This window comes from Vulpes lagopus, chromosome 1, assembly GCF_018345385.1.
Source record: "Vulpes lagopus strain Blue_001 chromosome 1, ASM1834538v1, whole genome shotgun sequence".
Lineage (NCBI taxonomy): Eukaryota > Metazoa > Chordata > Mammalia > Carnivora > Canidae > Vulpes > Vulpes lagopus.
The window spans coordinates 142,605,655-142,628,152 of NC_054824.1; the positions used below are offsets into that span (position 1 = coordinate 142,605,655).

The window sequence follows — 22,498 nt, forward strand, 5'->3', positions numbered from 1 at the left end:
AAGAAACAGAAGTATAATTCTCGAAAAAGAACTTTGGATTCTCAAAAAAAAAAAAAAAAAAAAAAGAACTTTGGATTCTCAAAAGACCATTCTCAAAATGGTCTCAACCGAAGATACTTAGGCCCTGGTATAGTTTGCTAGGAGAAAAAAAAGGGGGGGAGGTCACAACCTAATAAATAATCTTACCCATTCCGTCAAAAGGGAAGAACAGATATGAGGTTACAGTCCCCAGCCTCAATTCAGGACTGTTCCAAGGGTCTCCCAGAAGAGGCAATATAGTACGCCAAATTTCATCAATATATTTTGGCCACAGATACACTTCTGAAGAGACATCTCCTGGAGCTCTATCTCACAATGTTGCCCTGGCATTCTTGATAGCCCAGCTGTGCTTTAGACACTAAAAATCTGAAAGGAGCCAATAAGCAGGATTATGTGCCTTTCTTTAGCAATACAGCAGAACTGGTGAGAAAGTGAGGTTCGCTCAGAACTGGAGATGTGCAGGGTAAGTAAAGAACAAGGGGGAACTTGGGAGTAGCACCATCAAGCTGTCTACAGTGCAGAATAATGCAAATAAATAAGCACTCTAGTACATAAACTACAACTTGGAAAATAAAGCAAACACACAAAATTCCATCCCACACATGTAAGAATCCAGCAAAGTCGATGTTTGGGACTACCAGGCAGCAAAAGGTGTAGCTGGCTACCTTGGGCTTCTGCTCAATCCCACTCTGCCACAAAGCATGCTGAAGAGGAGCCAACTGTAGAAACCTCAGTACCACATGACACCGTCTTACCCGAGCACAGAGAACATGCACATTAATTCAATCTTTAGAAGGGAGAGTTGTCACAAAAGGGACACCAGAGCAGAAGCCTGAAAAGAGAGAGGGAGGGGAAGACCATCAGGCAGAAAGCTCAGCATGTCTTCTAGAAGGTAACATTTCAGGGGTTACAAAAAAAAAAAAAACCCTAGGTATTGCTACCATATGGGGTAAAAGGAAGCAATGTGGTAGGGCCAAAGCTCAGATTACAGAGCTAAAGACAGAAGTCAGAGCAAATGACCATAGTATTCCTTCAGTTATTTTTGAGACCATTCACCTGTTATTGACCAACTGGATATAGACATTTTAGAGAAGAGGAGGATTCAAACACAACTGTCACTAAGGAACATGACTGAACAGCATGTAGTGGTATACCAATCACTATCTGGAAAAGAGAAAGAGAAGCAAATCCGAAGGCTGTTACAGTGTCAGCATTATACAGGCCTTTATGTAAGTCACCGCGTTCATCACATGAGCAGAAGACCACAGAGGCTTGGGTGAGGGTAGTCAGCACACAAGTAACAATGTGCCCAAGCAAGGCAGAGACAACCAGTCCTGCTGAAAAGCAGAGGCAGACCGTCTCCAGGCTTGGTTTCTGAGGACGCTCCAGGTCCAGTTTCAGCACCACACCCATTTCAGCCTTAGAACAAAAACCCTCTGTGGGTCCCATCAGGATCCCTGTTCCTTGTGAAAAAACTGATAGAACAAGCAAAATATAACAAGTATTTCTCCAAAAGTGCCTACCCCTTTGGTTCAATTAATCCATGTATGAAAACTTAACCTAAGAAAATGAGTAAAAATTAAACTTCCATATAATCAGCAACACTGAAAGGGATTTTCAGTCGTAGGAACAATCTGAGTTATCAGGTTCTCTGTGATACCTGTTAGGAGAAATGTTTCTTAGGAGTTCAGAGGTATTCTTGGGGATCTGAAAGTTTTCTATGAAACCTTTAATATTTTTTCTTCGTGGAAATAAACACATAAAAACTTTAAGCCTACTTTGGGTCATCTGAGTGACCTCATGGCCTCGTACCACATGATCTCAGTGTCCCATGTCTTAGAACAGCACTTATGACCACTCTGGAACGATGTAATCACTGAAAGTTACCAGTCTCAACTTGTCATGTCTCTGTAGCTACGGCTGGCTGACACCTAGCTAATTATCTTCTGGAGAATTTCTAAATTATTCAGTAAAATATTTTTCAGTAATGCTGATAATACATTTCAACCAGTTGAGCGTTTTAAATAGCTAAGATATATTTAACCAACAGTCTTGAAATGTTAATAGACTGAATTTAGATTTTTACAAGGAATCCATGTCAATATACTCCAAAGTAAAGACAAAACAGAATAAGAAAACTAGATTGATGATCAAGTTATTGAAATATGAACGAGTCATTTACAGAATATACAGATTTCCTTCCACAGTGTGGCAGCAAGGGCTGTACTGAAGTTAGAATTTTTTTTTTTTTTGTAAAGTTAGAATTTTTTTTTCAACATCTCCAAGAACTGAAAAACAAGTTCAAATACTAATTCTGTTCATAATTTCAGCAATAAGTGAGACATACAAGGTAGGATTCATTAGAATAGGAAGACTTTATCTGTACAGCTCAATAAGAAAGCTTATCAAGTGACAGATCAGTAAAATTGGGATTCAAAAATTACTCACTGGAAAGTTTCAGTTAAGTAAGAGGTCGGATTATCCTGAACTCACAAAGAAAGCCTGCAAGTTATTAATCACTGTATAACATAGTTCTACAAATTGGATTCTCTACGTATTTTCTTAACCTACAATTCATGTTGTCTTCAGCCCTGCTGTTCTTTGCTTCTTGTTCTTATTCTGACACAGACCCTATCACTGAATATTGAGAAATCTCCCAAAGCCTTAGAATAGTTTCTCATTTTCTTATACCTTTAGAGTACACAGATTTACACTTTAGATAATCTTTTCTGATGCACTTCGCTTCTTTCTAAAGAAATCCCTGTCTGCCCCCAAACACAGGAGAAAACACTGCTTGAGTGCTTACTCTGTGACAGAGCAGGTTAGCCTCGGAGTCCAGGTAAACATCAACTCAATCCTCACAAGCATCCACTGGGGGTAGGTTCCCTTATGTACACATGAGTAATCTGAGGCTTGAAGGAGGATCCAGATGTTATAGATACTCCTCCCTAGGTATTCTTGTGGATGTTTTAGTTCTGCTTTTCACATTTAGGTTTCTAAAATATGAGGATTTGTTTTTGGTTAAGGGGTGGAATAGTGACCTAAACACCTCCTAGAAGGATGGCCTACTTTGTCCACACCAAGTACTAAATATAGTTTATCTCCTCACTAGTAATTTATGCAGCTCCTGTCACATATCTAATCCCTATAAACCAATGTCAGATTGTGGGCTTTGTATTCTGTTCATTGTACTTATTCAGACCTATACCAGTATCACAGGATGTTACTTACTCCTGCTTTCTAGTAAGCTGATTAACTGCAGGGTGAGTCTCCCTCTCCTTATTTCTCAAATTGATGTTAGATCTTAAGTTTAGTTTATTAAGTTCCACCAAAATTCCATAGGATTTTGATTACAAGTGCAATGAATTTATATTAATTTCTGGAGAACCAACATATTTATAGTACTGAGCATCCCTATTTATGAAAGTGAGATGTTTCTACTTATTTTGAATATCCATCTCTAAGTTGTATCATTTTCTCTGGAAAGGTCTCACACATCTCACTGAACTTATTCTTCCAAGTATCTTGGGGGGTTTACTTACTCATCTTACATAGTTAAATATTTCAGTCATACCAAAGAAATATGGAAGCAACCTTGGGCCTCCCACTCAGCTCTGTCAATTCTTAGCATTCTATGGTATTTGATCAGATATAAGAAATAAGACATGATAAGTGGATCTAGCTCACGTCCCCTACATATACCCTTTCCACTCCCATTCACTTCCTCCTTGCTTCTCAGAGATAATCACTGATTCTCTCGTCATTTAATGGGTGTGCTACATATTGTATTCATAAATCTTAGCACATTTTATAAATTTCTGTGAAACTTTAATACTGCTCATGTTGCTTTTTTTTTTTTTATAACTATCCACGCTGATACAATATAGAATCTCGAACTCTAGTTCATGCATTTCTGTTGTCCATACAGCATTCCACTGTGTGACTATTACGGTTCACTGCCCATTCTCCTTTTGATTCCTATTTAGATTGTTTCCAGGGGTGCCTGGGTGGTTCAGTCAGTTAAGCTCAGGTCTGCTTTTGGCTCAGGTCATGGTATCATGATCCTAGGGTCCTAGGATTGACCCTGCATTGGGCTCCCTGCTCAGCAGGGAATCTAGCAACTCCCTCCCCTTCTGCCACCTCCCTTCCCCCTGACTCATGCTCTCTCTCTCTCAATAAAATCTTTCAAAAAAAGACTGTTTACAATTCTCTACTCTTACAAGCTGCCATAAGTAGTCTGAAGTGTATCTTCTTATATGTATGTGAGAGTTGTTCAAGGGCAGAAACTTTCAAACTTCTTGATCAAAAGAGTATCTGCAGTAAGAGAAATACATTGTACACTGCAACCTAATTCTCAATTAAAACAGACATGTACTGTAGGTTATCCTCTGCTATTTCTCTAAATTCAGGGTTGTGAACCATTGGTGAACATAAAATCAACTTAGTCGATTCTGAAAAACATCTTTCAAAGAGCAAGAGAAAAAAATAGACAAAAATTAAGAACAGAAAATAAGCCAGAATACAGCAGAAAACAAAAGTGCATTTATTTTAAAAATTTTAATTCAGTTGTTTGTCACATGTAAACTGTATTTTTCCACCGGGGTCATAAAAAACATATGAAAGCCACTGCCTGAGGAAATCTGCCCAGGAAGAGAAATGCTGCATATTAGAACAGGCACAGGTACTTTACCAAATACTGTCAACCTGGCTGTAGCAATGGTCATTCATTCCCACTAGGGCAGTAGGAGTTCCTACTTTGTCCAGCATCGCCAATATTTGACATTATTTGGTCCCTCAAGCTTTTGCCAAAAGGATGGATGTGACACAAAGAGGGTTGCTGATGTTTTGCACTTCCCTGACTACTAAGTTTGAGAATATTTTCATGTTCACTGATTTTTCAGGATTCTATTCCTTTGAATCATCTGTTCATATTCACCATCTTTTCCTTAATTCACAGTGTTCATTTACATATCCTGGATAAATCTTGTTAATTACACATATCTTCACCATCAAGTGACTTTTGGTGGCTTTTTATACTTAAGATTTCACTTTAATAAGCTCATACTTAACCGATATTTTAAATATTATGTGTACATTGAGATCTTCTTAAAAATCCATGTTGTCAGGCAGCCCCGATGGCCCAGCGGTTTGGCACCGCCTTCAGTCCAGGGTGTGATCCTGGAGACCCAGGATCGAGTCCCATGTCAGGCTCCCTGCATGGAGCCTGCTTCTCCCTCTGCCTGTGTCTCTGCCTCTCTCTGTGTCTCTCATGAATAAATAAATAAATAAAATCTTTAAAAAAAAATCCATGTTGCCATCTTTTAAAAGTCATAAAGTCTAAAGTTTTACTTTTCATCCTTGTAACTTATTTTTGCATATGATGTGTGAGACAGGGATCTTTCCCTCCCTAACAAAGATAACCAAATATACCAGTACCATATATTACAACTTCCCTAATAATTACAATGCTGTATGTTTCCCCAGGCTCTTTTTTTCTTCCATTAATCTGAATCTGAGGCAAACACTAGCACATCTTACTAAACAAGAGTATATCTTGATATCTGATAAAGTGAATTCTCTTTCACTTCCTGGGATTCTAACTGGAATGACACCAGATACATAAATAAGTGGAAGAAAGCTGACATATTTATGATAGTGTCTTCCATTTCTAAACAAGTATATGTTCTTATAATTTGAATTATACAAGTGTTAAAATTTTCTCCATTAAGGTCTCACATATGTTTCTACTTTATTTTTGCCTAGGCATTTTGTAGTTTGAGTCGCCATTTTAAATGGTAACTTTTTTAAATTTAAATTTTCTTGCTGGCATACAGAAATGCATGGTTTTTACATAGTGACTGTTTAAAAAACTCCACTTTATTGAGGCATAGTTTACATACAAAACGCACAGCTGTTAAATGTATAGCTTGATAAGTTCTGACAAATGTATACATCCACATAACCATCATCCCAGAAAGTTTCTTTGTGTCCTTTTTCAATCTACCTTCCACACCCCAGGCAGTTACTGATAGGATTTCTAGCAAAGTAATTTTACCATTTCTAGAAATTAATATAATTGGAATCATGCCATATGTACACTTCTGTGTCTTGTTCTTTTAACCAGCACCCTTTACTCAAATTAAGCAAGTTCTCTTATACTCCTAGTTTTCTAAGAATGAGTACAGAATTTAATCATATGCTTTTTTCCCCCTTCAACCATCAAGATAATCATACGGCTTTTCTCCTTTGATTTCATTTACAGGTTTTCTAATGTTTAATCATCTTTACATTCCTGGGACACACCCTTATTAGTCATGGTATTTTTTAAGCAAATACTAACATTGTACCTAAAATTTCTATTGCCACGTTCATTAGTGAGCTGTGACCTATTCATCTCCCTTTGCATACTACACTTGTTCCACCCAGAGTATCTAGATTACAGCAGCCTAACAATTTTTTTGTTATTTTCTATAACATTTTGTATAAGACTGGAATTAATGATTCTTCATATATTTGTTTTTGGGGGTTTTTGTTTGTTTTTATTCTTCATATGTTTTATACAACTTGCCCATCTAGAGTTTTCACTTGGGATTTGGATTTTTGGTTTTATTTAATTTTATTTTGTAGGAGGTAGGTGCCTAAGTCTTTAAATTATAACCTTGTCAGGTTTATTCTTTTTTTTTTTTTTTAAGATTTTATTCATTTATTCATGAGAGACACAGAGAGAGAGGCAGAGAGAGGCAGAGATAGGCAGAGGGAGAATCAGGCTCCATGCTGGGAGCCCAACGTGGGACTCAATCCCGGGACCCCAGGATCATGCCCTAAGCCAAAAGCAGATGCTCAACCGCTGAGCCACCCAGGGATCCCCAGTTTTCTTTATTCTTAAGCCAATTTTGGTCATTTATTTTGCAAGAATTTGTGCAGTTTTTAAATTTATAAGGCAAAAAGAAGATGTTCACACTGTTCTCAGTTGTTTTAAAATCTCAATTTGTCTATAGTCATATCCTTTGGTGATTTCTAATATATTTGTGTCCTTTTTTCTTCCTCTATCAATCTTGGCAAACGTAGTCTTTTCAACTTAGCACTTTTCATTTAGTTGATCCGATTAGAACACTCTTTTTCATTACCGTTTCTCAACTTTATTTCCTTCCTTTTTCTAACTCATTACATTGTACAGTTAGCTCATTAATTTTTAGCTCTTTACTAATAAACATTCCCTCATGAGTGGGATTAGTGCCCTTATAAAAGAGACCCTAGGGAATCCCCTGCCCCCTTCCACATGAGGTGACAGCAAAGAGACAGCTATCTATGAAGTAGGAAGCAGGTCCTCACCAGACCTGCTCACCAAATCTGCTGGTGCCCTGAACTTGGATTTCGCAGGTTCTAGAACTGTGTGAAACAAATTTCTGTTGTTTTTAAGTCCCCCAAGTCTATGGAATTTTGTTATGGCAGCCCAAGATGGATTAAGACACAGATTATGCCTACTGTGTATTTATTTCTTTATTTTGAAACTATGTCATCATACTTTTAGGTGTGTCTACTACTAAAAGCATTTAGTTGAGTTTTTGTTTAAGTTTCATTCTCCTTTAACCAGCAAGCTTTACCTGAAATTATGTACTGGGCTTATGAAAATACTTTAGCTAATTTTCTATCATCTTATTTTGTGGTTTTGGGGGCTTTTTTTTTTTTAAGATTTATTTGTTTATTCATGAGAGACACAGAGAGAGAGAGAGAGAGAGAGAGAGAGAGGCAGAGACACAGGCAGAGGGAGAAGCAGGCTCCATGCAGGGAGCCCGACGTGGGACTTGATCCCAGGACTCCAGGATCACGCCCTGGGCCGAAGGCAGGCGCTGAACCACTGAGCCACCCGGGCTGCCCTGTGTTTTCTAATTCCTAAGCATCTCTGCTCTTTTGCCTCTTTTCTGCCTTCTGTTGGAATGATCACATTTCTTCATTTCCACTCATCCCACTTTGAAGTTATACACAGTATTCCAATTCTTTCAGAGGGTGATCCTTAAAAAAAATTTTTTTCTTTTTTTTATTTTTTTTTCTTAAAAAAATTTTTAATGGAAAACTTTAGTCAGTAGTTTGCAGGTGAAAACAACAGCCTAAAAAAAAAAAAAAGAAAACAACAGCCTATTAAAAACTATAATAAATGAAATAGAAAAAAGACAATCTCATAAGGATAGAGAAGAATAAAAAAGAAAACAAGCAAAATTTTGATAACTGGGAAATGAATGGAGCAGTCACTGTGAACAGATTAGAGAACCACTAACTCTAAGCGAGGTGTGGGAAAACATCCTGATTTCACAGCAAAATCCTCAAAGGGTCAAGTAAAAGACAGCACCAGTTACAGCAAAAACTGAAGGCTCAGAGACGAAGAGATGAAAACAGGCAGGATTGAGTGAAAGTTATTTGAGAAGCAATAACATCCTCAGATCTGCTTCCCAAATCTATGTCCCTGGGTACCTGTTCCTCTCCCTCTCCAGAAGACTAAATGTTTATTCTCAGCAGAGAGTAAAACAGGTTCACCGGACTAGGAGATGGTCTGGGAACCACTAGGAAAAGAGACGGAGTAAAAGAATGAGTAAATAGTATGCACATGCGGACTCCCAACCCCTTCCTCCACTGAGTTCTAGCTCCCAAAACACTAGCAGCCAGATCTTTACCCATTTAGTCAGATCAAGACTCTTCTAAGGGGTACCTGACCCAACCCAGGAGGGAAGACACACAGATACTAATACTGAGAGTTTACCAACAAACAGCCCACACAGATCACAGATCACTCTATACTGAAACTGAAAGGAGACAAGACTCACCCACATACTCAGTTTCCAAGCAGCTTTCTGGACCCTTACTTTTGTAATCAAGGATGACTCTCATTACCTGAGAGAAAAATGGCCAAAAACAAAAATGCAACTCAAGAAGTTTGAGACCCTACAGAGAAAAGAAAACATCGTAAGAATCATCACCACAGCTAGAGACAACAGGAGAAGGGAGAGCAACCCTGAAGCAAGAGCAGCTTGCTTTACAAAAGAAACATTCAAAGAATAAAAGAAGAGTTCTTGGATAGCTGGGCAGTTTTCGATAGCAGAAGAAGGGGGAGGAGCACCAATAGAAAGGCTGGGAAGTAAGGTAGAGGAAATCTTCCAGAAGGTAAAAAAAAAAAAAAAAAAAAACAGTAGGATGGAAAATAGCAAAAAAAAAAAAAAAAAAAAGGTGAAGAAAACTGGAGGACCAATTCAGGAGGTCCAATGTCCAAACAGGACTTCAAAAACTCATCAGAGATTGGGGTGAGGGAGGGAGGGTGTCAAAGAATTCAAAAAATAACCCCTGAACTGAAAGATGGAAGTTTCCAGATCTAAAGGGCCATCAAGGCTCAAGACCTCAGGACAACAGAAGAAAACATACCCACATCCAGGCTGGTGGGGGTAAAACTTCAGAATGCCGAAGGCAAAGGAAAAGCCTAGTCTCTTTGGAGAAAGAGCAGGTCACTTGGAGAAGAATCAGAAGAGCTTTGGTTTTCTCACGAGTAACACTGTAAGTGAAGTTCAAAAGATCAATGCCTTCATAATTCTGGAGGGGAAAAAAATTACTTCCAAACTATAATTCTATTACCCAACCAGGGTAGAATAAAGGTATTTTCTGGAATATAACATCTCCAGATATTTACCCAAAAGAGAGAGAGAGCCAAAAGAATACAAGATCTAACAAAGGAGAAAGTGAAGGAACTCGGTAAGATGACCATGAAGGGGAATGCCAGGATGACTGCTGTGTCCTAGGCGTAGAGGTAATCAGTGCAAACTGGAGCAGGTTCAAGAACATAGAGCCAAGAATAATGCCAGGCTTCTCTCCGAAGTGTACAAACACCATAAAAGTCAATGGAAACACGACTTTCATTGATGAGACCCACAATTATTGTGGCAAATGGTTAGGAGTAAACAAGACAGTGAAGAACCGCCTGACACATTTCTTTTAACCATCATCTGAGCAAGACATTTCTGCTCCCACAGACTACAATGCAAAAGGGGAAGAAAAAGTGCCTGAGAAGAGAAATTATCATATATTCCTACGTTTGTATACACATGGAATTTGTTAGGCCAGTGCTGCCCAACAGAAACAGGATGCTATCCACATCATGTAACTGTACATTTTCTACTAGCCATATTAAAAAACTAAAGTAAAAATGTGAGGTTAATCATTCAAATAATTTAATTTACCTCACTATATCCAAAATATTATTTCGATGTGCAATCAGCATTAAAAATCAAAATACATTCTATTTTTTGTCCTGTTATAAATCTCCTGTGCATTTTACACTTGCAGGCCATCTCAATTCTGACTAGCTACATTTCAAGTATTCAATGGCCACAAGCGGCTAGTGGCCACATGTTGGACAGACAAGCTCTAGAAGAATACACAGGAAAGCAGCTCACTAACAGTGGTTCCATTTCTGGACTATGAAGCAGGAGGCAGATCTAAGAGAGACTTACTTTTCATTACGTTCATTACATTTCATACTATTTTGTTCCTTTTGAATTTTGCACCATGTATGTACTACCTACTAAAAAAAAAAAAAAAAGAACAAAGTACATTCCCGAAACATACAAATGTGGATATCCTTTAACCTGCTTCTAGAAATCTACCTCATGCACGTGCAGAATTATGAATAAACAAAGCTTACTTGTTGTGACAACTGTTTTTAATATCACAAACTGGAAATAACCTACATGTCCATCAATGAATGACTGGTCAAATACGTTCTAGGGGGACACCTGGGTGGCTCAGTGGCTGAGCCCTGCCTTTGAATCAGGTCGTGATCCTGGAGTCTGGGATGGAGTCCTGCATCGGGCTTCCTGCAGGGAGCCTGCTTCTCCCTCTGCCTCTGTCTCCGCCTCTCTATGAATAAATGAATAAAATCTTAAAAAAAAAAAAAATACACTATAGGCCCATACAACAGAATACTGTAAAACCAGAATAAAAAGATACTTACTATGTACTGACATGCTATAATCTACAAATGCACTGTTATGTAAAATATGACTGTACTAAAAGGTAACATATGCACAAAGTTGCTCATATATACACAGAACTTCTGCAGCATTACACAAAAACCTAGTAATGCTACTAGCCTTTGGAAAGGCAACTGGGTTGTAAGGAACATGCCAGCAAACACTTTTCACCATATATCCTTTTGTGCCTTTTGAATGATAATAATCTATTACCTATTTTAAAAGCCCATCATTCTACATCTAGCTGGTGTCTCCTTTTATTCACCATGCTTGGCCTTCATGTGAAATTAAGTCCATCTATAAAGACTAGTGTTTTTCTAGTTCCTTCATAGGGAGGTCTGAGTCGTGTTTTTCCCAGAGGCCACAGATGTTTCAATGATATTGGAATAGTTTCTATTCAAACACACACACATTTAGCATACAGTTCCAAGAGTCCTATCATTACAACTCCATCCCTAGCTACTGGGCTGTTATGTATTAAATTCCCCAAAGCCAGTTTTTCCTTAACACAGACTGATTTCCAAGTTTTTCATATGTAGGAACATTTTTCTACCTCTCCTTCTCCCTTCCTCTTCCCCTTCCCTCTCTGGATCAACCAAATACATAAGAGAAAAAAAAAAAAAAAAAGAGTCCTACATTTTATTCAATACTTGTAGCAGGTGGAATGGGCCTAATCTATGTCTATTTTAACATGCCTGTGAGATTTTAAGAAACCTAGGTTAAGAAGAGTATAGTCAATAATGGCAAACACTGAAAACAGTAGTATGATAACTGAAAAAAGACTGCTAAACTGGACTGTTCAGAATTCACTGGTGACTTCAGAAACAGAGGTAGTAAATGGAATATGAAAGGGTGGCAAAAAACATTTCATGATGTTCAAGTCTAGAACAAAGGAAGTGATTAAATATAGAAAGCAAATGTAGGTTTCAAATATCTTCAAACTGCAAATACAAAATATTTCCCAAATACCTATATGATTTTTTTTATTTCAAATGAAAATCAAGTCAGATACTTCAACATAAAACACTTGAAGTGTGATGGTACTATCTCAAAGAACACCTCAGGTCCTTCTAGAAATAGCAATAAAATCACTATTGGATTTTTGGCAATACATGTTCAAACATATACTACACAGGTATAGAAAAAAGCAAATCACTAATGACCTGGATTTTCACAATGGTTTTAGTCAAAGAAATGAGGATAACAGAAAGCATTAAAAAAGAATAAAGATACATGGAAACTAACTGAAAAACAGATTTCTCAATTCTATTGTTACTATGCTTTTTTCCAAAGTTTTAAGCGAGAGAACAAAGACACTGCCATTGGAAACCTAAGGTGGCCCCACTGGATGGAGAACGATGGGTGCCTTTAAAACTAAAGCAAATAGAAAACATTCGTGTGTTCAATTTTATGGACTGTTAAAACCTAATGTGAGAGCTTGAATTTAACCCTGAAAGTAGGTCATTAGTTCAGTGAAAGTCCACATTTATAGGGATTGCTGTGTCAAGAGACTACCTGGTTTTGGTACCCTTTACCTTGAATGAGTTGTGTGGAATCTCTGTGTCTATAATCAGCTTGTAAACATAAAACTGCATGCTGGTTTATCATTCCCAGATCATTAAAAAAAAAAAGAAGAAGAAAAGCATCTAATTATTAGGAGATCGCACAGGCCCAGGCCTGCCTCAACTCAGCATGAATACTCAGTATTCCAACTGCCCTCCAATCCAAAATCCCAGAGGCTGTGCTGACATTCTGCTCAGGGGGCCACTTCCAGCCATGTCAAGTGGGTACAGTCCTTAGGCCGTGAAAGTGCAATCAAAGCCAAGTCCAGGGTATAGTGGTTGTTCCATAGAACTTTCTATTAAAATTAAATTTAATATTTATTTCCTCAGTTACTGTAGTGACAGTTCAAGTGCTAAACCACATGTAGCTAGCTAGTATCTACCGTGTTAGTTCGGGTCTACAACCAAGGTTTTTCTCCACTATCTAATATTCAGCAGAGCTTCAAGAGGTTTCCAGGGGAAGAGGAAAAAAGCAAGCGGGCAACAGCCCTTTCCCCTTATGCTTTGAGACTCTACATCATGTTTTATTTTTTATTTATTTTATTTTTTGCAAAAGCCTTCTGGTTGTCATTGTGTGCACAGGTGTGTGTGCCATGCTTTCAGTCTGAAAACTAAGGGTTTAGAGCAGAAATGATCAACGTACAAACCTCAGGCCAAAGCTGGACCTTCCTGATACTTAAAACATTTTATAAATAAAAGTTTAATTGGCCAGTTTACATGAACTACACCCTAACCACCTGTCTAGGAAGTAAAAGGTTGGTCTAAACATGGAAAATTTGCATTCACTGCCACAGATAGAACATCTCTGGTCAACAAAAAAGTTTCCATAGTTCATTCAAATCAAGGGAGAAAGCTCATGGGCCCAGCTCCCATTGTAGCCTTTATCAGGAGTTTAGTCTGTGAACTTTGCAAATCAGATCCACCACCCCATATTCTGTAATGAAGGATGGGATTAAGATAGAGCCATTTCCTTAATATTTAAAAAAGCTTAACCATTATCTTATTATAGAATTTTTGGAAGAGCCGAAGCAGTGTATGAAAATGTACTTTACCTTAAACACAGGCAAATTACAAGATCACAGATTTCCCGTGTTACTTCCTCAGATCTAGTCTTTTTTGAATTGGAAGACTCAAGGTAATGAACTTGATGGACTTCCAGTGGCTTCCCCGATAATTATTCTTCCTTACTAACTGAATACATTAAGCCTGAAACTATGACCTTCCCCTAAAAAGTTAGAAGGACACTAGTTTGGAGGAAATGAAGGTTTTCAGATGCAAACTGGACCTATGAACTGAAAAGTTAGCAACAAACATCTACACTCACTTTCTACTGCTTTTGTCTCGAGGCCAAAGTAATTCCAGATTTTGAACCTAGAAGAATTAGTGGCCATTTCACAATCAACTCACAACTTTTAACGGGATTAAAATCACTGACTTTAGGATTTCTGTTTTCTTACAAACACAAACTAAAGATATGTCTACTGACCAGGCACTGGTTCCACTACTGTGGCTCAGTGACATTAAGAGGAACCTCTACACTGTAGAATGTAAGGGCAAGTATGTAAATCACAGAATTACCCTAATATTTCTGGCTATCTGGCCAAGTCAGAAGCAGTCTAAATCCAACCAGCCTGGCAAAATTATATTCTCCCCACATGAAATTACTGAAATTGAAACTGAAATAGAGCTATCCTTGATATGTCTATCTAGAATCAGCACTGAAATATGTCCTAATTGAATATATTACAATTATAACAATTTGGAGTAACAATCAAAATTGATCAGAGATAACCAATAAGCCTCAAACTGCATTTTTAAGACTGAAATACTTTTGTACTACTAGTTGGGAAAAAAAAAAAAACTTTAAAAAATTACAATGTCACCAATAAGCACTTAATAGAGTAGATGATTTAGAAAGTAACTCAGAGATAAGAGGGAGAATAACCCAAAAACATTATTAAGGCCAATACCGGGTCAAAGTCACACATAAGAGGCAATAAGTCCTCAACAAACAAGCCAACTATCCACACTTGTTTGGTCCTTGAAATCTCTAGCACACTCAGTCTTAAAGCTGGAGTGAAATGTTTTACATGACACCCCTGCAGACTGACAAAGAATGACTTACTCTGAAGAAAAGGGGTGGTATGGGGTTCTACACCACTTAGATCACCTTTCTTTACTACTGGCCTAACACGATAGGCTTCTCAGTCTGAAATCGTGGTGCTGCTCTAAATGGCAAAACAAATGAACACCATCTTGGTCATAGCAGGTACTACACATCTTTCATAAAATAAGTCATCTGATAAAGCACAATGTTCTACCCCTTTAGGAACATTTGTTAATCATCCCGAATGACAATCTAAAGTATATTATGTAGATTACTGCACTCTTAAAAAGATTTTCCCAAACATGGTTTAAGCTAATTGATGAACATTCATTACTACGCTTTCAGGTCTGGTCCTGCACTGAATGGTCCCAGACATGCTAGTTAGGCTTTGAATATTTGGTTTGTGTCTTGTAGATTATCTCTATTATCCTCACCAGGCTGTTATCTTGTTTTTTCTTACAACAGACAGTAGGCTAACAGTTCCCCATCCTCCTACCCAACCCCCCACTATACTCTCCTTAACCTCCCACATTACCCACAACCTACTTCTTTCTAATCTACTGTGGCTTAGAAGCTAGATAACTTTGTTAGAAACATCTGGGGCATTAAAAAAAAAAAAAACTAAAATATATATATGCCAATAGGTTTTGATGAAGGGTCTGATGGCTCTCCTAATGACTGTAACTTTAGGTGTGGACTTAAGACAGTCTGGCTGTCCCAGGCATTTTTTGCTTGGTGTCTAGTTCTCAAATGCATTTTATAATAGGTCAAGAATCAGAGTGTAGGCAAATCATCTGGGATTAGAAAGAAAACAACTGAAAGCCACAAGAAGACAGCAAGAGATCATCCAGGAGGAACCTGGATGTCTGAGGCAATGTGCTAGGTACTTCAATCACAACACTTAATCCTTGCAATAAGGGGAAGAGGCAGGTGTCACTACCTCTGCTTTCAGTCAGAAAACAGAGGCTCATGAGTTAAGCAATTTGCCAAACATAGTAACTGGGAAACCAACCATTACCGAGGTTTCTCTGACTCCACAACCCACGGCTGCTCCACTACGTGAGATTGTAGCCAAATCCTTAATCTCGATGCAGTTGAGTGTCTTTGCATTTTATTTCCAATTCTTTCAGTGGGACCCGTCTGATGCAGATTTGCTTTCTTTCTCCAGCAAGTTTCTACATCTAAAGGGCAATGGATAATCAAACTAAGGCCTGATTAAGCTTACAAGCTACAAGTGTTCATCTGTTCAGCAACAAGTATGTTTCTGAAACACTGGCCATGTCCTCAGTTTGTATGGATTATACAAAAACGGTGACAAGTTCCCCTCTTCCCCTCCCCCACCCCAATACAGACAGTTCCTAGTGATGCTATAAATTAACACTTGACATCTTCCCTCGTGAAGCCCTCCACATTTGACAGAAAGCAATGCAAGCATACTTTAGGAACTGGCCAGTAATGCATCACAAGCTCCCTCAATTTGTACAATAACATGATTTTCTTACTCCAAAGACTGGAGGACAAGGCAGGAGATAGGAGGAGTTTCCACTTTTCCAATTCCATTAGGGAACAGGGGTATACTTGTTCCCTGTTAGATCCTTTATTGCTGAGTCCAGGGCCTGACACAGAGCAAAGGCTATTTTATTTGTTGAATAAATGAATAAATGCTACTTGTTCAATAAATACAAGTTATTTTGTTGAATAAATGTAGAACCTCGCCTGAATTGCTTTTGAAATCTTTGGACTTCTCATTTCTGACATACCCTTGCAACACTTAGTGGAAAACAGCTTTCATCTTACAAAAACTAAAAGCTTAAAAATGGTTCCTCTCCTCCCATCAGAAGACAAGGGATGTAAAAGACATGCCCCTCTCCATCCTTTAAAAGGGACTTGTCCCAAGAACATGAATAAGCCCCCATCTGCCAGACTGCACTAAATACAGCTTTTATATGCATTACAAAAACACCTGTATAAAAAGCTGCTACAAAACAAGGCCTTTGGAGTCCTAAAGCACAAAACCAACAGAATAAAAACCAAACAAGAATAAGGAGAGCTTTCAGACATTTCTAAAAGCCCAAACTGAAAATATTTGCTAAATATAAAAATGGGTCTTTGATCAGTGGATGATGCAGCTCAACTGTTTTTCACTCACATACCTCCCCCCAACGTGAAGTAACAAGATTATAGCAATATGATTCTAATATTTAAGGTAGGAAAATGAAAAGGGGACCTTTTGTCATCTTGAAGTAGAAACCAGCTTTGTTCCTATTAAAGAGAAAGGACTGCTGAAATACACAAAACCATCCCCAAATCCCTACTTAGTTAAAACACATACCAGGCCTGACAAGCCACAAACAACAGGAAATTACCCTGCATGGTTTCTTACAAGACTATTATTACATGAACCTTACAGACTGTGTAGAGATTTGATCACTTATGCCTAGGCACAGGTAAGTTACAGCCACGAAAACCTAACTCTTGCTGAACACCTACAATGTGAAATCACTATAGAAGGCATAGCTACAAAGTACAAAAGCGAAGCCCAAAGAGCGATTTCTTACTAAACAAGCCCAGAAATGGATGTTTCCTATCACATTTATAAAAACTGGCCACTGAACTACCTTAAACTCAACTTTAAGAGAACTAAGTGAGCACTTGGACTCAAAATATTCTTATTTACTACCATAACTAGTTTTATGGCAAAAACTATTTTAACTTTAAAAATAAAATCAGTGTTACTTTCTGAATTTAATGTAAATGTTTGGTAAATGACTTTCTGATTCAGAAAAATTCCACCAATATCCTGTCTGGTTTTTTTCAAAGCAAATGAAAAAAAAATCTTCAAACTAGGACACATTTATGAAATCCGTTTCACGTTATCTCTCCCAACTCTTACATTTGCTTCGCTTATCTCTTTATTTACATTAAAACTCCTCAAACTTTATTTAACTACTTAACTTACACTTCTACCTAAGGAAAACTTTTTAAAGGGAGTCAAAAGTAGAATAATAGCAAATGTATTTTCAGAGTGGTAGCAAATTTGTTTTCTTATTCTGCTCAAGGAAAAACTTCCTTACAATCAGTGGTACAGGTTCAATTCACACAAAATTCAGAACGAAAATGGAAAGGAACTAAGACTGCAGAATCATTAAAAATTCGGTAAATTAACTCAGATTTTGGGGGGGCACTTTCGAAAAATGGAATAACTCCAAGCAGGTCTGCAGTGACCATTTATTTATTCATTAACAGTTACTTTACATGTGTTACTTTAGAAGTTCAAGACAGCAAAACTGAGGACACTCAAAAGTGTAACAAACAAGACACGGTTTTCACGGAAAATGCTACTTCCAGAATCGTTCCACCCGGAGATGGTTTTTAAAATAATGGTTTAATGGACAACCAGCCGGTAGTATTTAGCTTTTAAGGGGTCAAGAGGAAGGAACACCAAAACCAACCTAGGTATTGTTTTTCTTTTGTTTAGGATCAAAAGGAAACCATAACCACAGAAAGGTTAAGTAAGTAAAAGGCAAAAGTACCCAACCCCAAGGACAGTATCCCCCAAGAGAGAACAAAACCATTAAGGTTGCAAATGTGTAAACCAAGTTTGAAATACGTGAAATCAATTAGCGTGCTTTCTAAAAGGCGTGTGATAAAAACTAACAGGCTCCACTCCCAGGGCAACTTTCACAAGCGAGCGCAGATCTCCACGGAGGATCAGCCGTGTGCCTGCTCGTGCGAGAGGACACGCGAGCAGTTCCGAACCCCGGGTTTGGAATGGTTAACAAAGGTTACAGGACCAAAAAAAGAAAAGAGAAAAAAGTGGAAGCGAAGTACCGCACGCTCCTACCAGGGCTTGCCAACAACTCCCGAAACAAGAAGAGCTCGGTCCCTCCGGCTTTGAAAATCAGAACCACAAAGTACGAAGCGTGTTCGCGGCCGAGGAGACGGGCCACGGCCGGGCAGCTCGGGCGCCGACCCAGGCCCCGCGCCCCCCCCGCGCCCCCCCGCGCCCCCCCGCGCCCCCGGCCCCGACCCCGCCACACCCCGGCCCCTAGGGCCGTGCGACGCGCCGAGCCTCGCCGAGACCCGAGCCCGACGCAAACACACCCCTACCCCGAGGGCCCGCCGGGCGCCGCCGCTTTACCTGCACCGGGGCTCCGGGTCCCGCCCCGTCAGAGCCGGGGGTCCGGGACCTTTTGTTCCTTCCTCTTCCGAATGGGATGAGGGGCTGGGAGGGGAGAGGGGAAGGGGCGACTGGAGGCGGAACTGAAAGCACTCCCGCGGCCGCCCGGCCCGGCCCGGCCCGCCCCGCCCCCCAGCCAGTGCCCGGCCCGCGGCCCCGCGCGCGGGGAGGGGACGCGGGCTCGGCCACCGCCCGCGGGAGGGAGGGGGTGGGGACGCGCGTCCCGCCGCCGCCGCCGCGCCGCCGCCCCTCCTCCCCTCGGGCGCGAGCCCGCCCGCATCCCCCGCCCCCCGCCCCGGGCCGCCCGGACGGCCGAGCCCTCCCCCGCCGCGCCCGCCGGCCCACCTCCGCTTCCGCCCTGCGCCCTCCGCCGCCGGCCGCAGCGGCGCGGCGCACCCACCTTCGGGCGGCTCGCTCGGCGCTCGCTGGCTGCTGGCTGGGAGCTGCTCCGCCGCCGCCGCGGCCGCGCGGTAGACCCGCCTCCCACCCCGGGCCGCGAGCCCCGCCGATTCGCCGGCGCAGCCCCGGGGCTGGCACCCTGCCGCCCGCTGATTGGCGCCCCCGGCCGCCCGTTAGGGCGCGAGGCACGCCGGCCGAGCGCAGCGCCCGGCGCGCACGGAAGACGGGGCGAGCGGAGGAGGGAAGGAGGGAGGCCGAGCGCCCGGGAAGGGCCGGGGCGCGAGCGGGGCTCGGAGACTCGCGGGCCACTACCTCCCCACCTCCGCTCCCCCCGGCCGCCCCGCCCTCCCGGCCGGACCGGCGGCGCGCGCAGCCAATGAGCGCGCGCGGTGCTCGGGGTGTGAGCCGCGCGTCGGGGGCCTCGAATCGGAAGGGAGACGTCGCTCGCTGATTGGTCCCGCCTCCCCCGTAGAGCGTGAGGCGAGGCGCGGCCGCCGGGCGGGCTGGCGGCCGGCGGCCGGGGCCGAGGCGGGGTGGCACGCCCGCGGTCTCGGTTGGCGACGTCTGGGGCGCGCTGCCACGGGCGGCTCCGCGGCGGGAAGGCGCGGGACCTGCCGCGCTGCCGGCCCCGCCCCGCCCCGCTGTCCTGCCCGCGCCATTGGGTGGGGCCCGTGGGCCGCCGCCGAGCCCACCGCCCGTACCCAGCCGCGAGCGGACACGTGCTCGTCCCGGGGGAGGCCCGCGGGCCGCCTCGAGGACGCGCCGAGCCGGGGCCGGGCCGACCGCGCCGAGTGAGTGGGCGGGGCCCTCGTGCTGCCGAACGGGGCGGGGGCCGAGCCGCACACCGGCGCTGGCGGGGCTCTTCTCCGGGCGCCCGCGGCGGGCGGGGGGACGCCAGGTGTTTCTGAAGAGCCGGGACCTTGGTTCCGCCTCGGTGAAAGGTGGCGCGACTGCTGCATGCTCCGAAAGGCCCTCGCCAGGTCTAGACGCTGGGAGCCTAACACGAGGCTCCTCACCGCTCTCTTGCCCTCCCTTCCTCCTCGTTTCTCCGGAGCCCAGGCGGTGTTCCAGGCCCCGACCCGGAGGCCCCAAGCTGCCGGCCGCCCAGGCCGCCCAAAGCCGGTGGGTGGCTGGGTGTCCGCGCTGTCGTAACCTTGTCGCCTCGACCCTACAGACACCAAGCCTCCGCTGGAGCATGGACCCGACTAATCACGTTCAAGTATTTACTTATTAAGCATCTCCTGTGTTTGGCGGCGAGCACCGTAGGACTACAGGTGAAAAGAGACTTCGGTCTTCCGGCAGGCTGTGGTGCCGGTGCCAGAGCCAGCACTACAAACACCATTTTCTTGGCTCCCTGGCCGGCACGCATCATCAGTCCTTAGGAACAGGTAATACCGGATGACCGTTCAAACAGCGAGAGGCCTTGAAGCTTACTCTCTCTTTTCAGAAACGAAAGCCTCCCGGAAGACAGCACCTTCAGATGGACCTGGGTAGATACTTGGCCATTCTCGGTGTCTTACAGCTTTTCCAGACTTACTCTCAAAAATCGCCTTCATTTCTGCCATCTCTCTCCTCAAATATGGAAGCCCTGGGGTTAGGCAGATTGTAGTTTTGAATGCCGCTGCGTTCCACATCTGTGAGCTTTGACAAGTGGAACTCGCCTGCAATAAGGCTGTTTAAATGTAGTCCTGTGGTGATTAAATAATGATACATGAACACCCACAGCATAGGGCTTTCAAGTGAAAGTCAGTAATCATTATCATTTCTTCTCTTCTGTTGCTTTCATGGGTTTGTGCTAAGATGAACCTACTCGGCAGAAATCCTTCAGAAGTTTACCTGGTCCAGGGCGCTTTCTTCCAGTGTCAGTTTACAGCCCGCTATAGTCACCCCTTTGAAAAAAGTGCTTTCTAGGGATGCCTGGGTGGCTCAGCGGTTGAGCATCTGCCTTCAGTGCAGGGCATGTTCCCAGGATCTGGGATCAAGTCCTACACCCGCTTCTTCCTCTGCCTATGTCTCTGCCTCTCTCTGTGTGTTTCTCATGAATAAATAAATAAATAAATCTTAAAAAAAATAAAAAAAAAAAAAACTTATGGAGGAGAACCAGGAAGCCAATTGGTGGAGCTGTTCCACCTCCTAAGATTTCTGTTTCTGCTTCCCAGAGACACCAGGGAGGATAGTCTAGGGCAAAGGTGGTTCAATTTAGAAGTAGCGAGGCTGTTTTTGGTTTTTAGCCCTTCTTCCCGCTGACATAAGCCAACAGATTTAATATGAAATAGCTTATAAAAAGCTACTGTGGATCCCACAAATATTTTCTCCTTTGTGACCAGGATGTGCATTTGGGTGTCCATGTTGGGTGGGTGAGTAGGAATAGAAACAAAAGCAGGACTGGCTGGAATTCCAGAAGAATTTGCTCCCAATATGGGTGTTAGGTGCTTTGGTTTAATTCAGCAGATAATATGTTTCCGGTCTACATTAGAGCATCTCTCCAAGGTGTCAGAATTTGGTTTCCTAACTCTTCTATTTAGGAAGCTTTCCAGGATCTCTAGGATTGAGGAAAGGGGAAGAGGAACAACCTGCTCCTCAACGATGTCCCCAACGGGATTAGAAATGGGAGCATGCCTACTGCATCCTTCTGCTAGAAATGTATCTAAACCAAAGTGGGTCAAGACAGAAACTAAAGACAGGTGGAGCAGAGATTGCTGTGGGGACAATCAACTTGGAAGTCCACTGGGGTACCTCAAGATAGACCTAGACAGGTCCCTATTGCATAAATCCTATCAAGTGGGTCTTACTTTTATGTGGATAGACAACATTTCAAAATCAATTAAAACAAAATTAATTCAGGGGGCAGCCTGGGTGGCTCAGCAGTTTAGCACCACCTTTGGCCCAGGGCGTGATCCTGGAGACCCAGGATCCAGTCCCACATCGGGCTTCCTGCATGGAGCCTGCTTCTCCCTCTGCCTGTGTCTCTGCCTCTATCTCTCTCTCTCTCTCTCTCTCTCTCTCTCTCTGTGTGTGTCTCATGAATAAATAAATAAAGCAAAATTAATTCAGAATCAGTTTACGGGAGAGATATATAGGAAAGATAGTAATGCTGGTTGTTCCAGGAAGTTTTGGAGCTATGAGTAGAAAACTTAAATTTCATCATTAATTCTTCTGCAGTTTGAATCTGTAGAAAATATATCCTTGTACCGATTTT

At 42.1% G+C, this 22,498-nt stretch overlaps 2 protein-coding genes across 2 annotated transcripts in view; both read right to left on the minus strand.

The window, feature by feature from the left end:
• The window catches only part of SMAD2 (SMAD family member 2), a 78,317-nt gene extending 58,949 nt beyond the window's left edge, over positions 1-19,368 (minus strand). The window contains exon 1 of the mRNA XM_041744192.1: positions 19,246-19,368. The gene's annotated coding sequence lies outside the window, so the exon portion shown is untranslated. The remainder of the gene's footprint in view (positions 1-19,245) is intronic.
• Positions 67-20,496, minus strand: LOC121487544 (translation initiation factor IF-2-like). The gene is made up of 4 exons (XM_041749389.1): positions 19,301-20,496; positions 18,862-18,945; positions 795-871; positions 67-405 (listed from the first exon to the last, which is right to left on the minus strand). The coding sequence occupies exons 1-3, from the start codon at positions 20,494-20,496 to the stop codon at positions 829-831; spliced, it is 1,323 nt and encodes a 440-aa protein (XP_041605323.1). The 3' UTR covers positions 67-405; positions 795-828.
• Positions 20,497-22,498: the final 2,002 nt, after the last annotated feature.

Bases quoted from the DNA above. Each gene is read 5' to 3' on its own strand.
- LOC121487544 (XM_041749389.1), bottom strand. From the start codon at position 20,496: ATGCTCCAGCGGAGGCTTGGTGTCTGTAGGGTCGAGGCGACAAGGTTA. The intron at 18,946-19,300 runs GTGGGTGCGCCG...CTCCCCTCCCAG, and splicing joins GCCGAGCGAGCCGCCCGAAG to CCCCTCATCCCATTCGGAAG. The intron at 872-18,861 runs GTAAAGCGGCGG...CTCTCTTTTCAG, and splicing joins GACCCGGAGCCCCGGTGCAG to GCTTCTGCTCTGGTGTCCCT.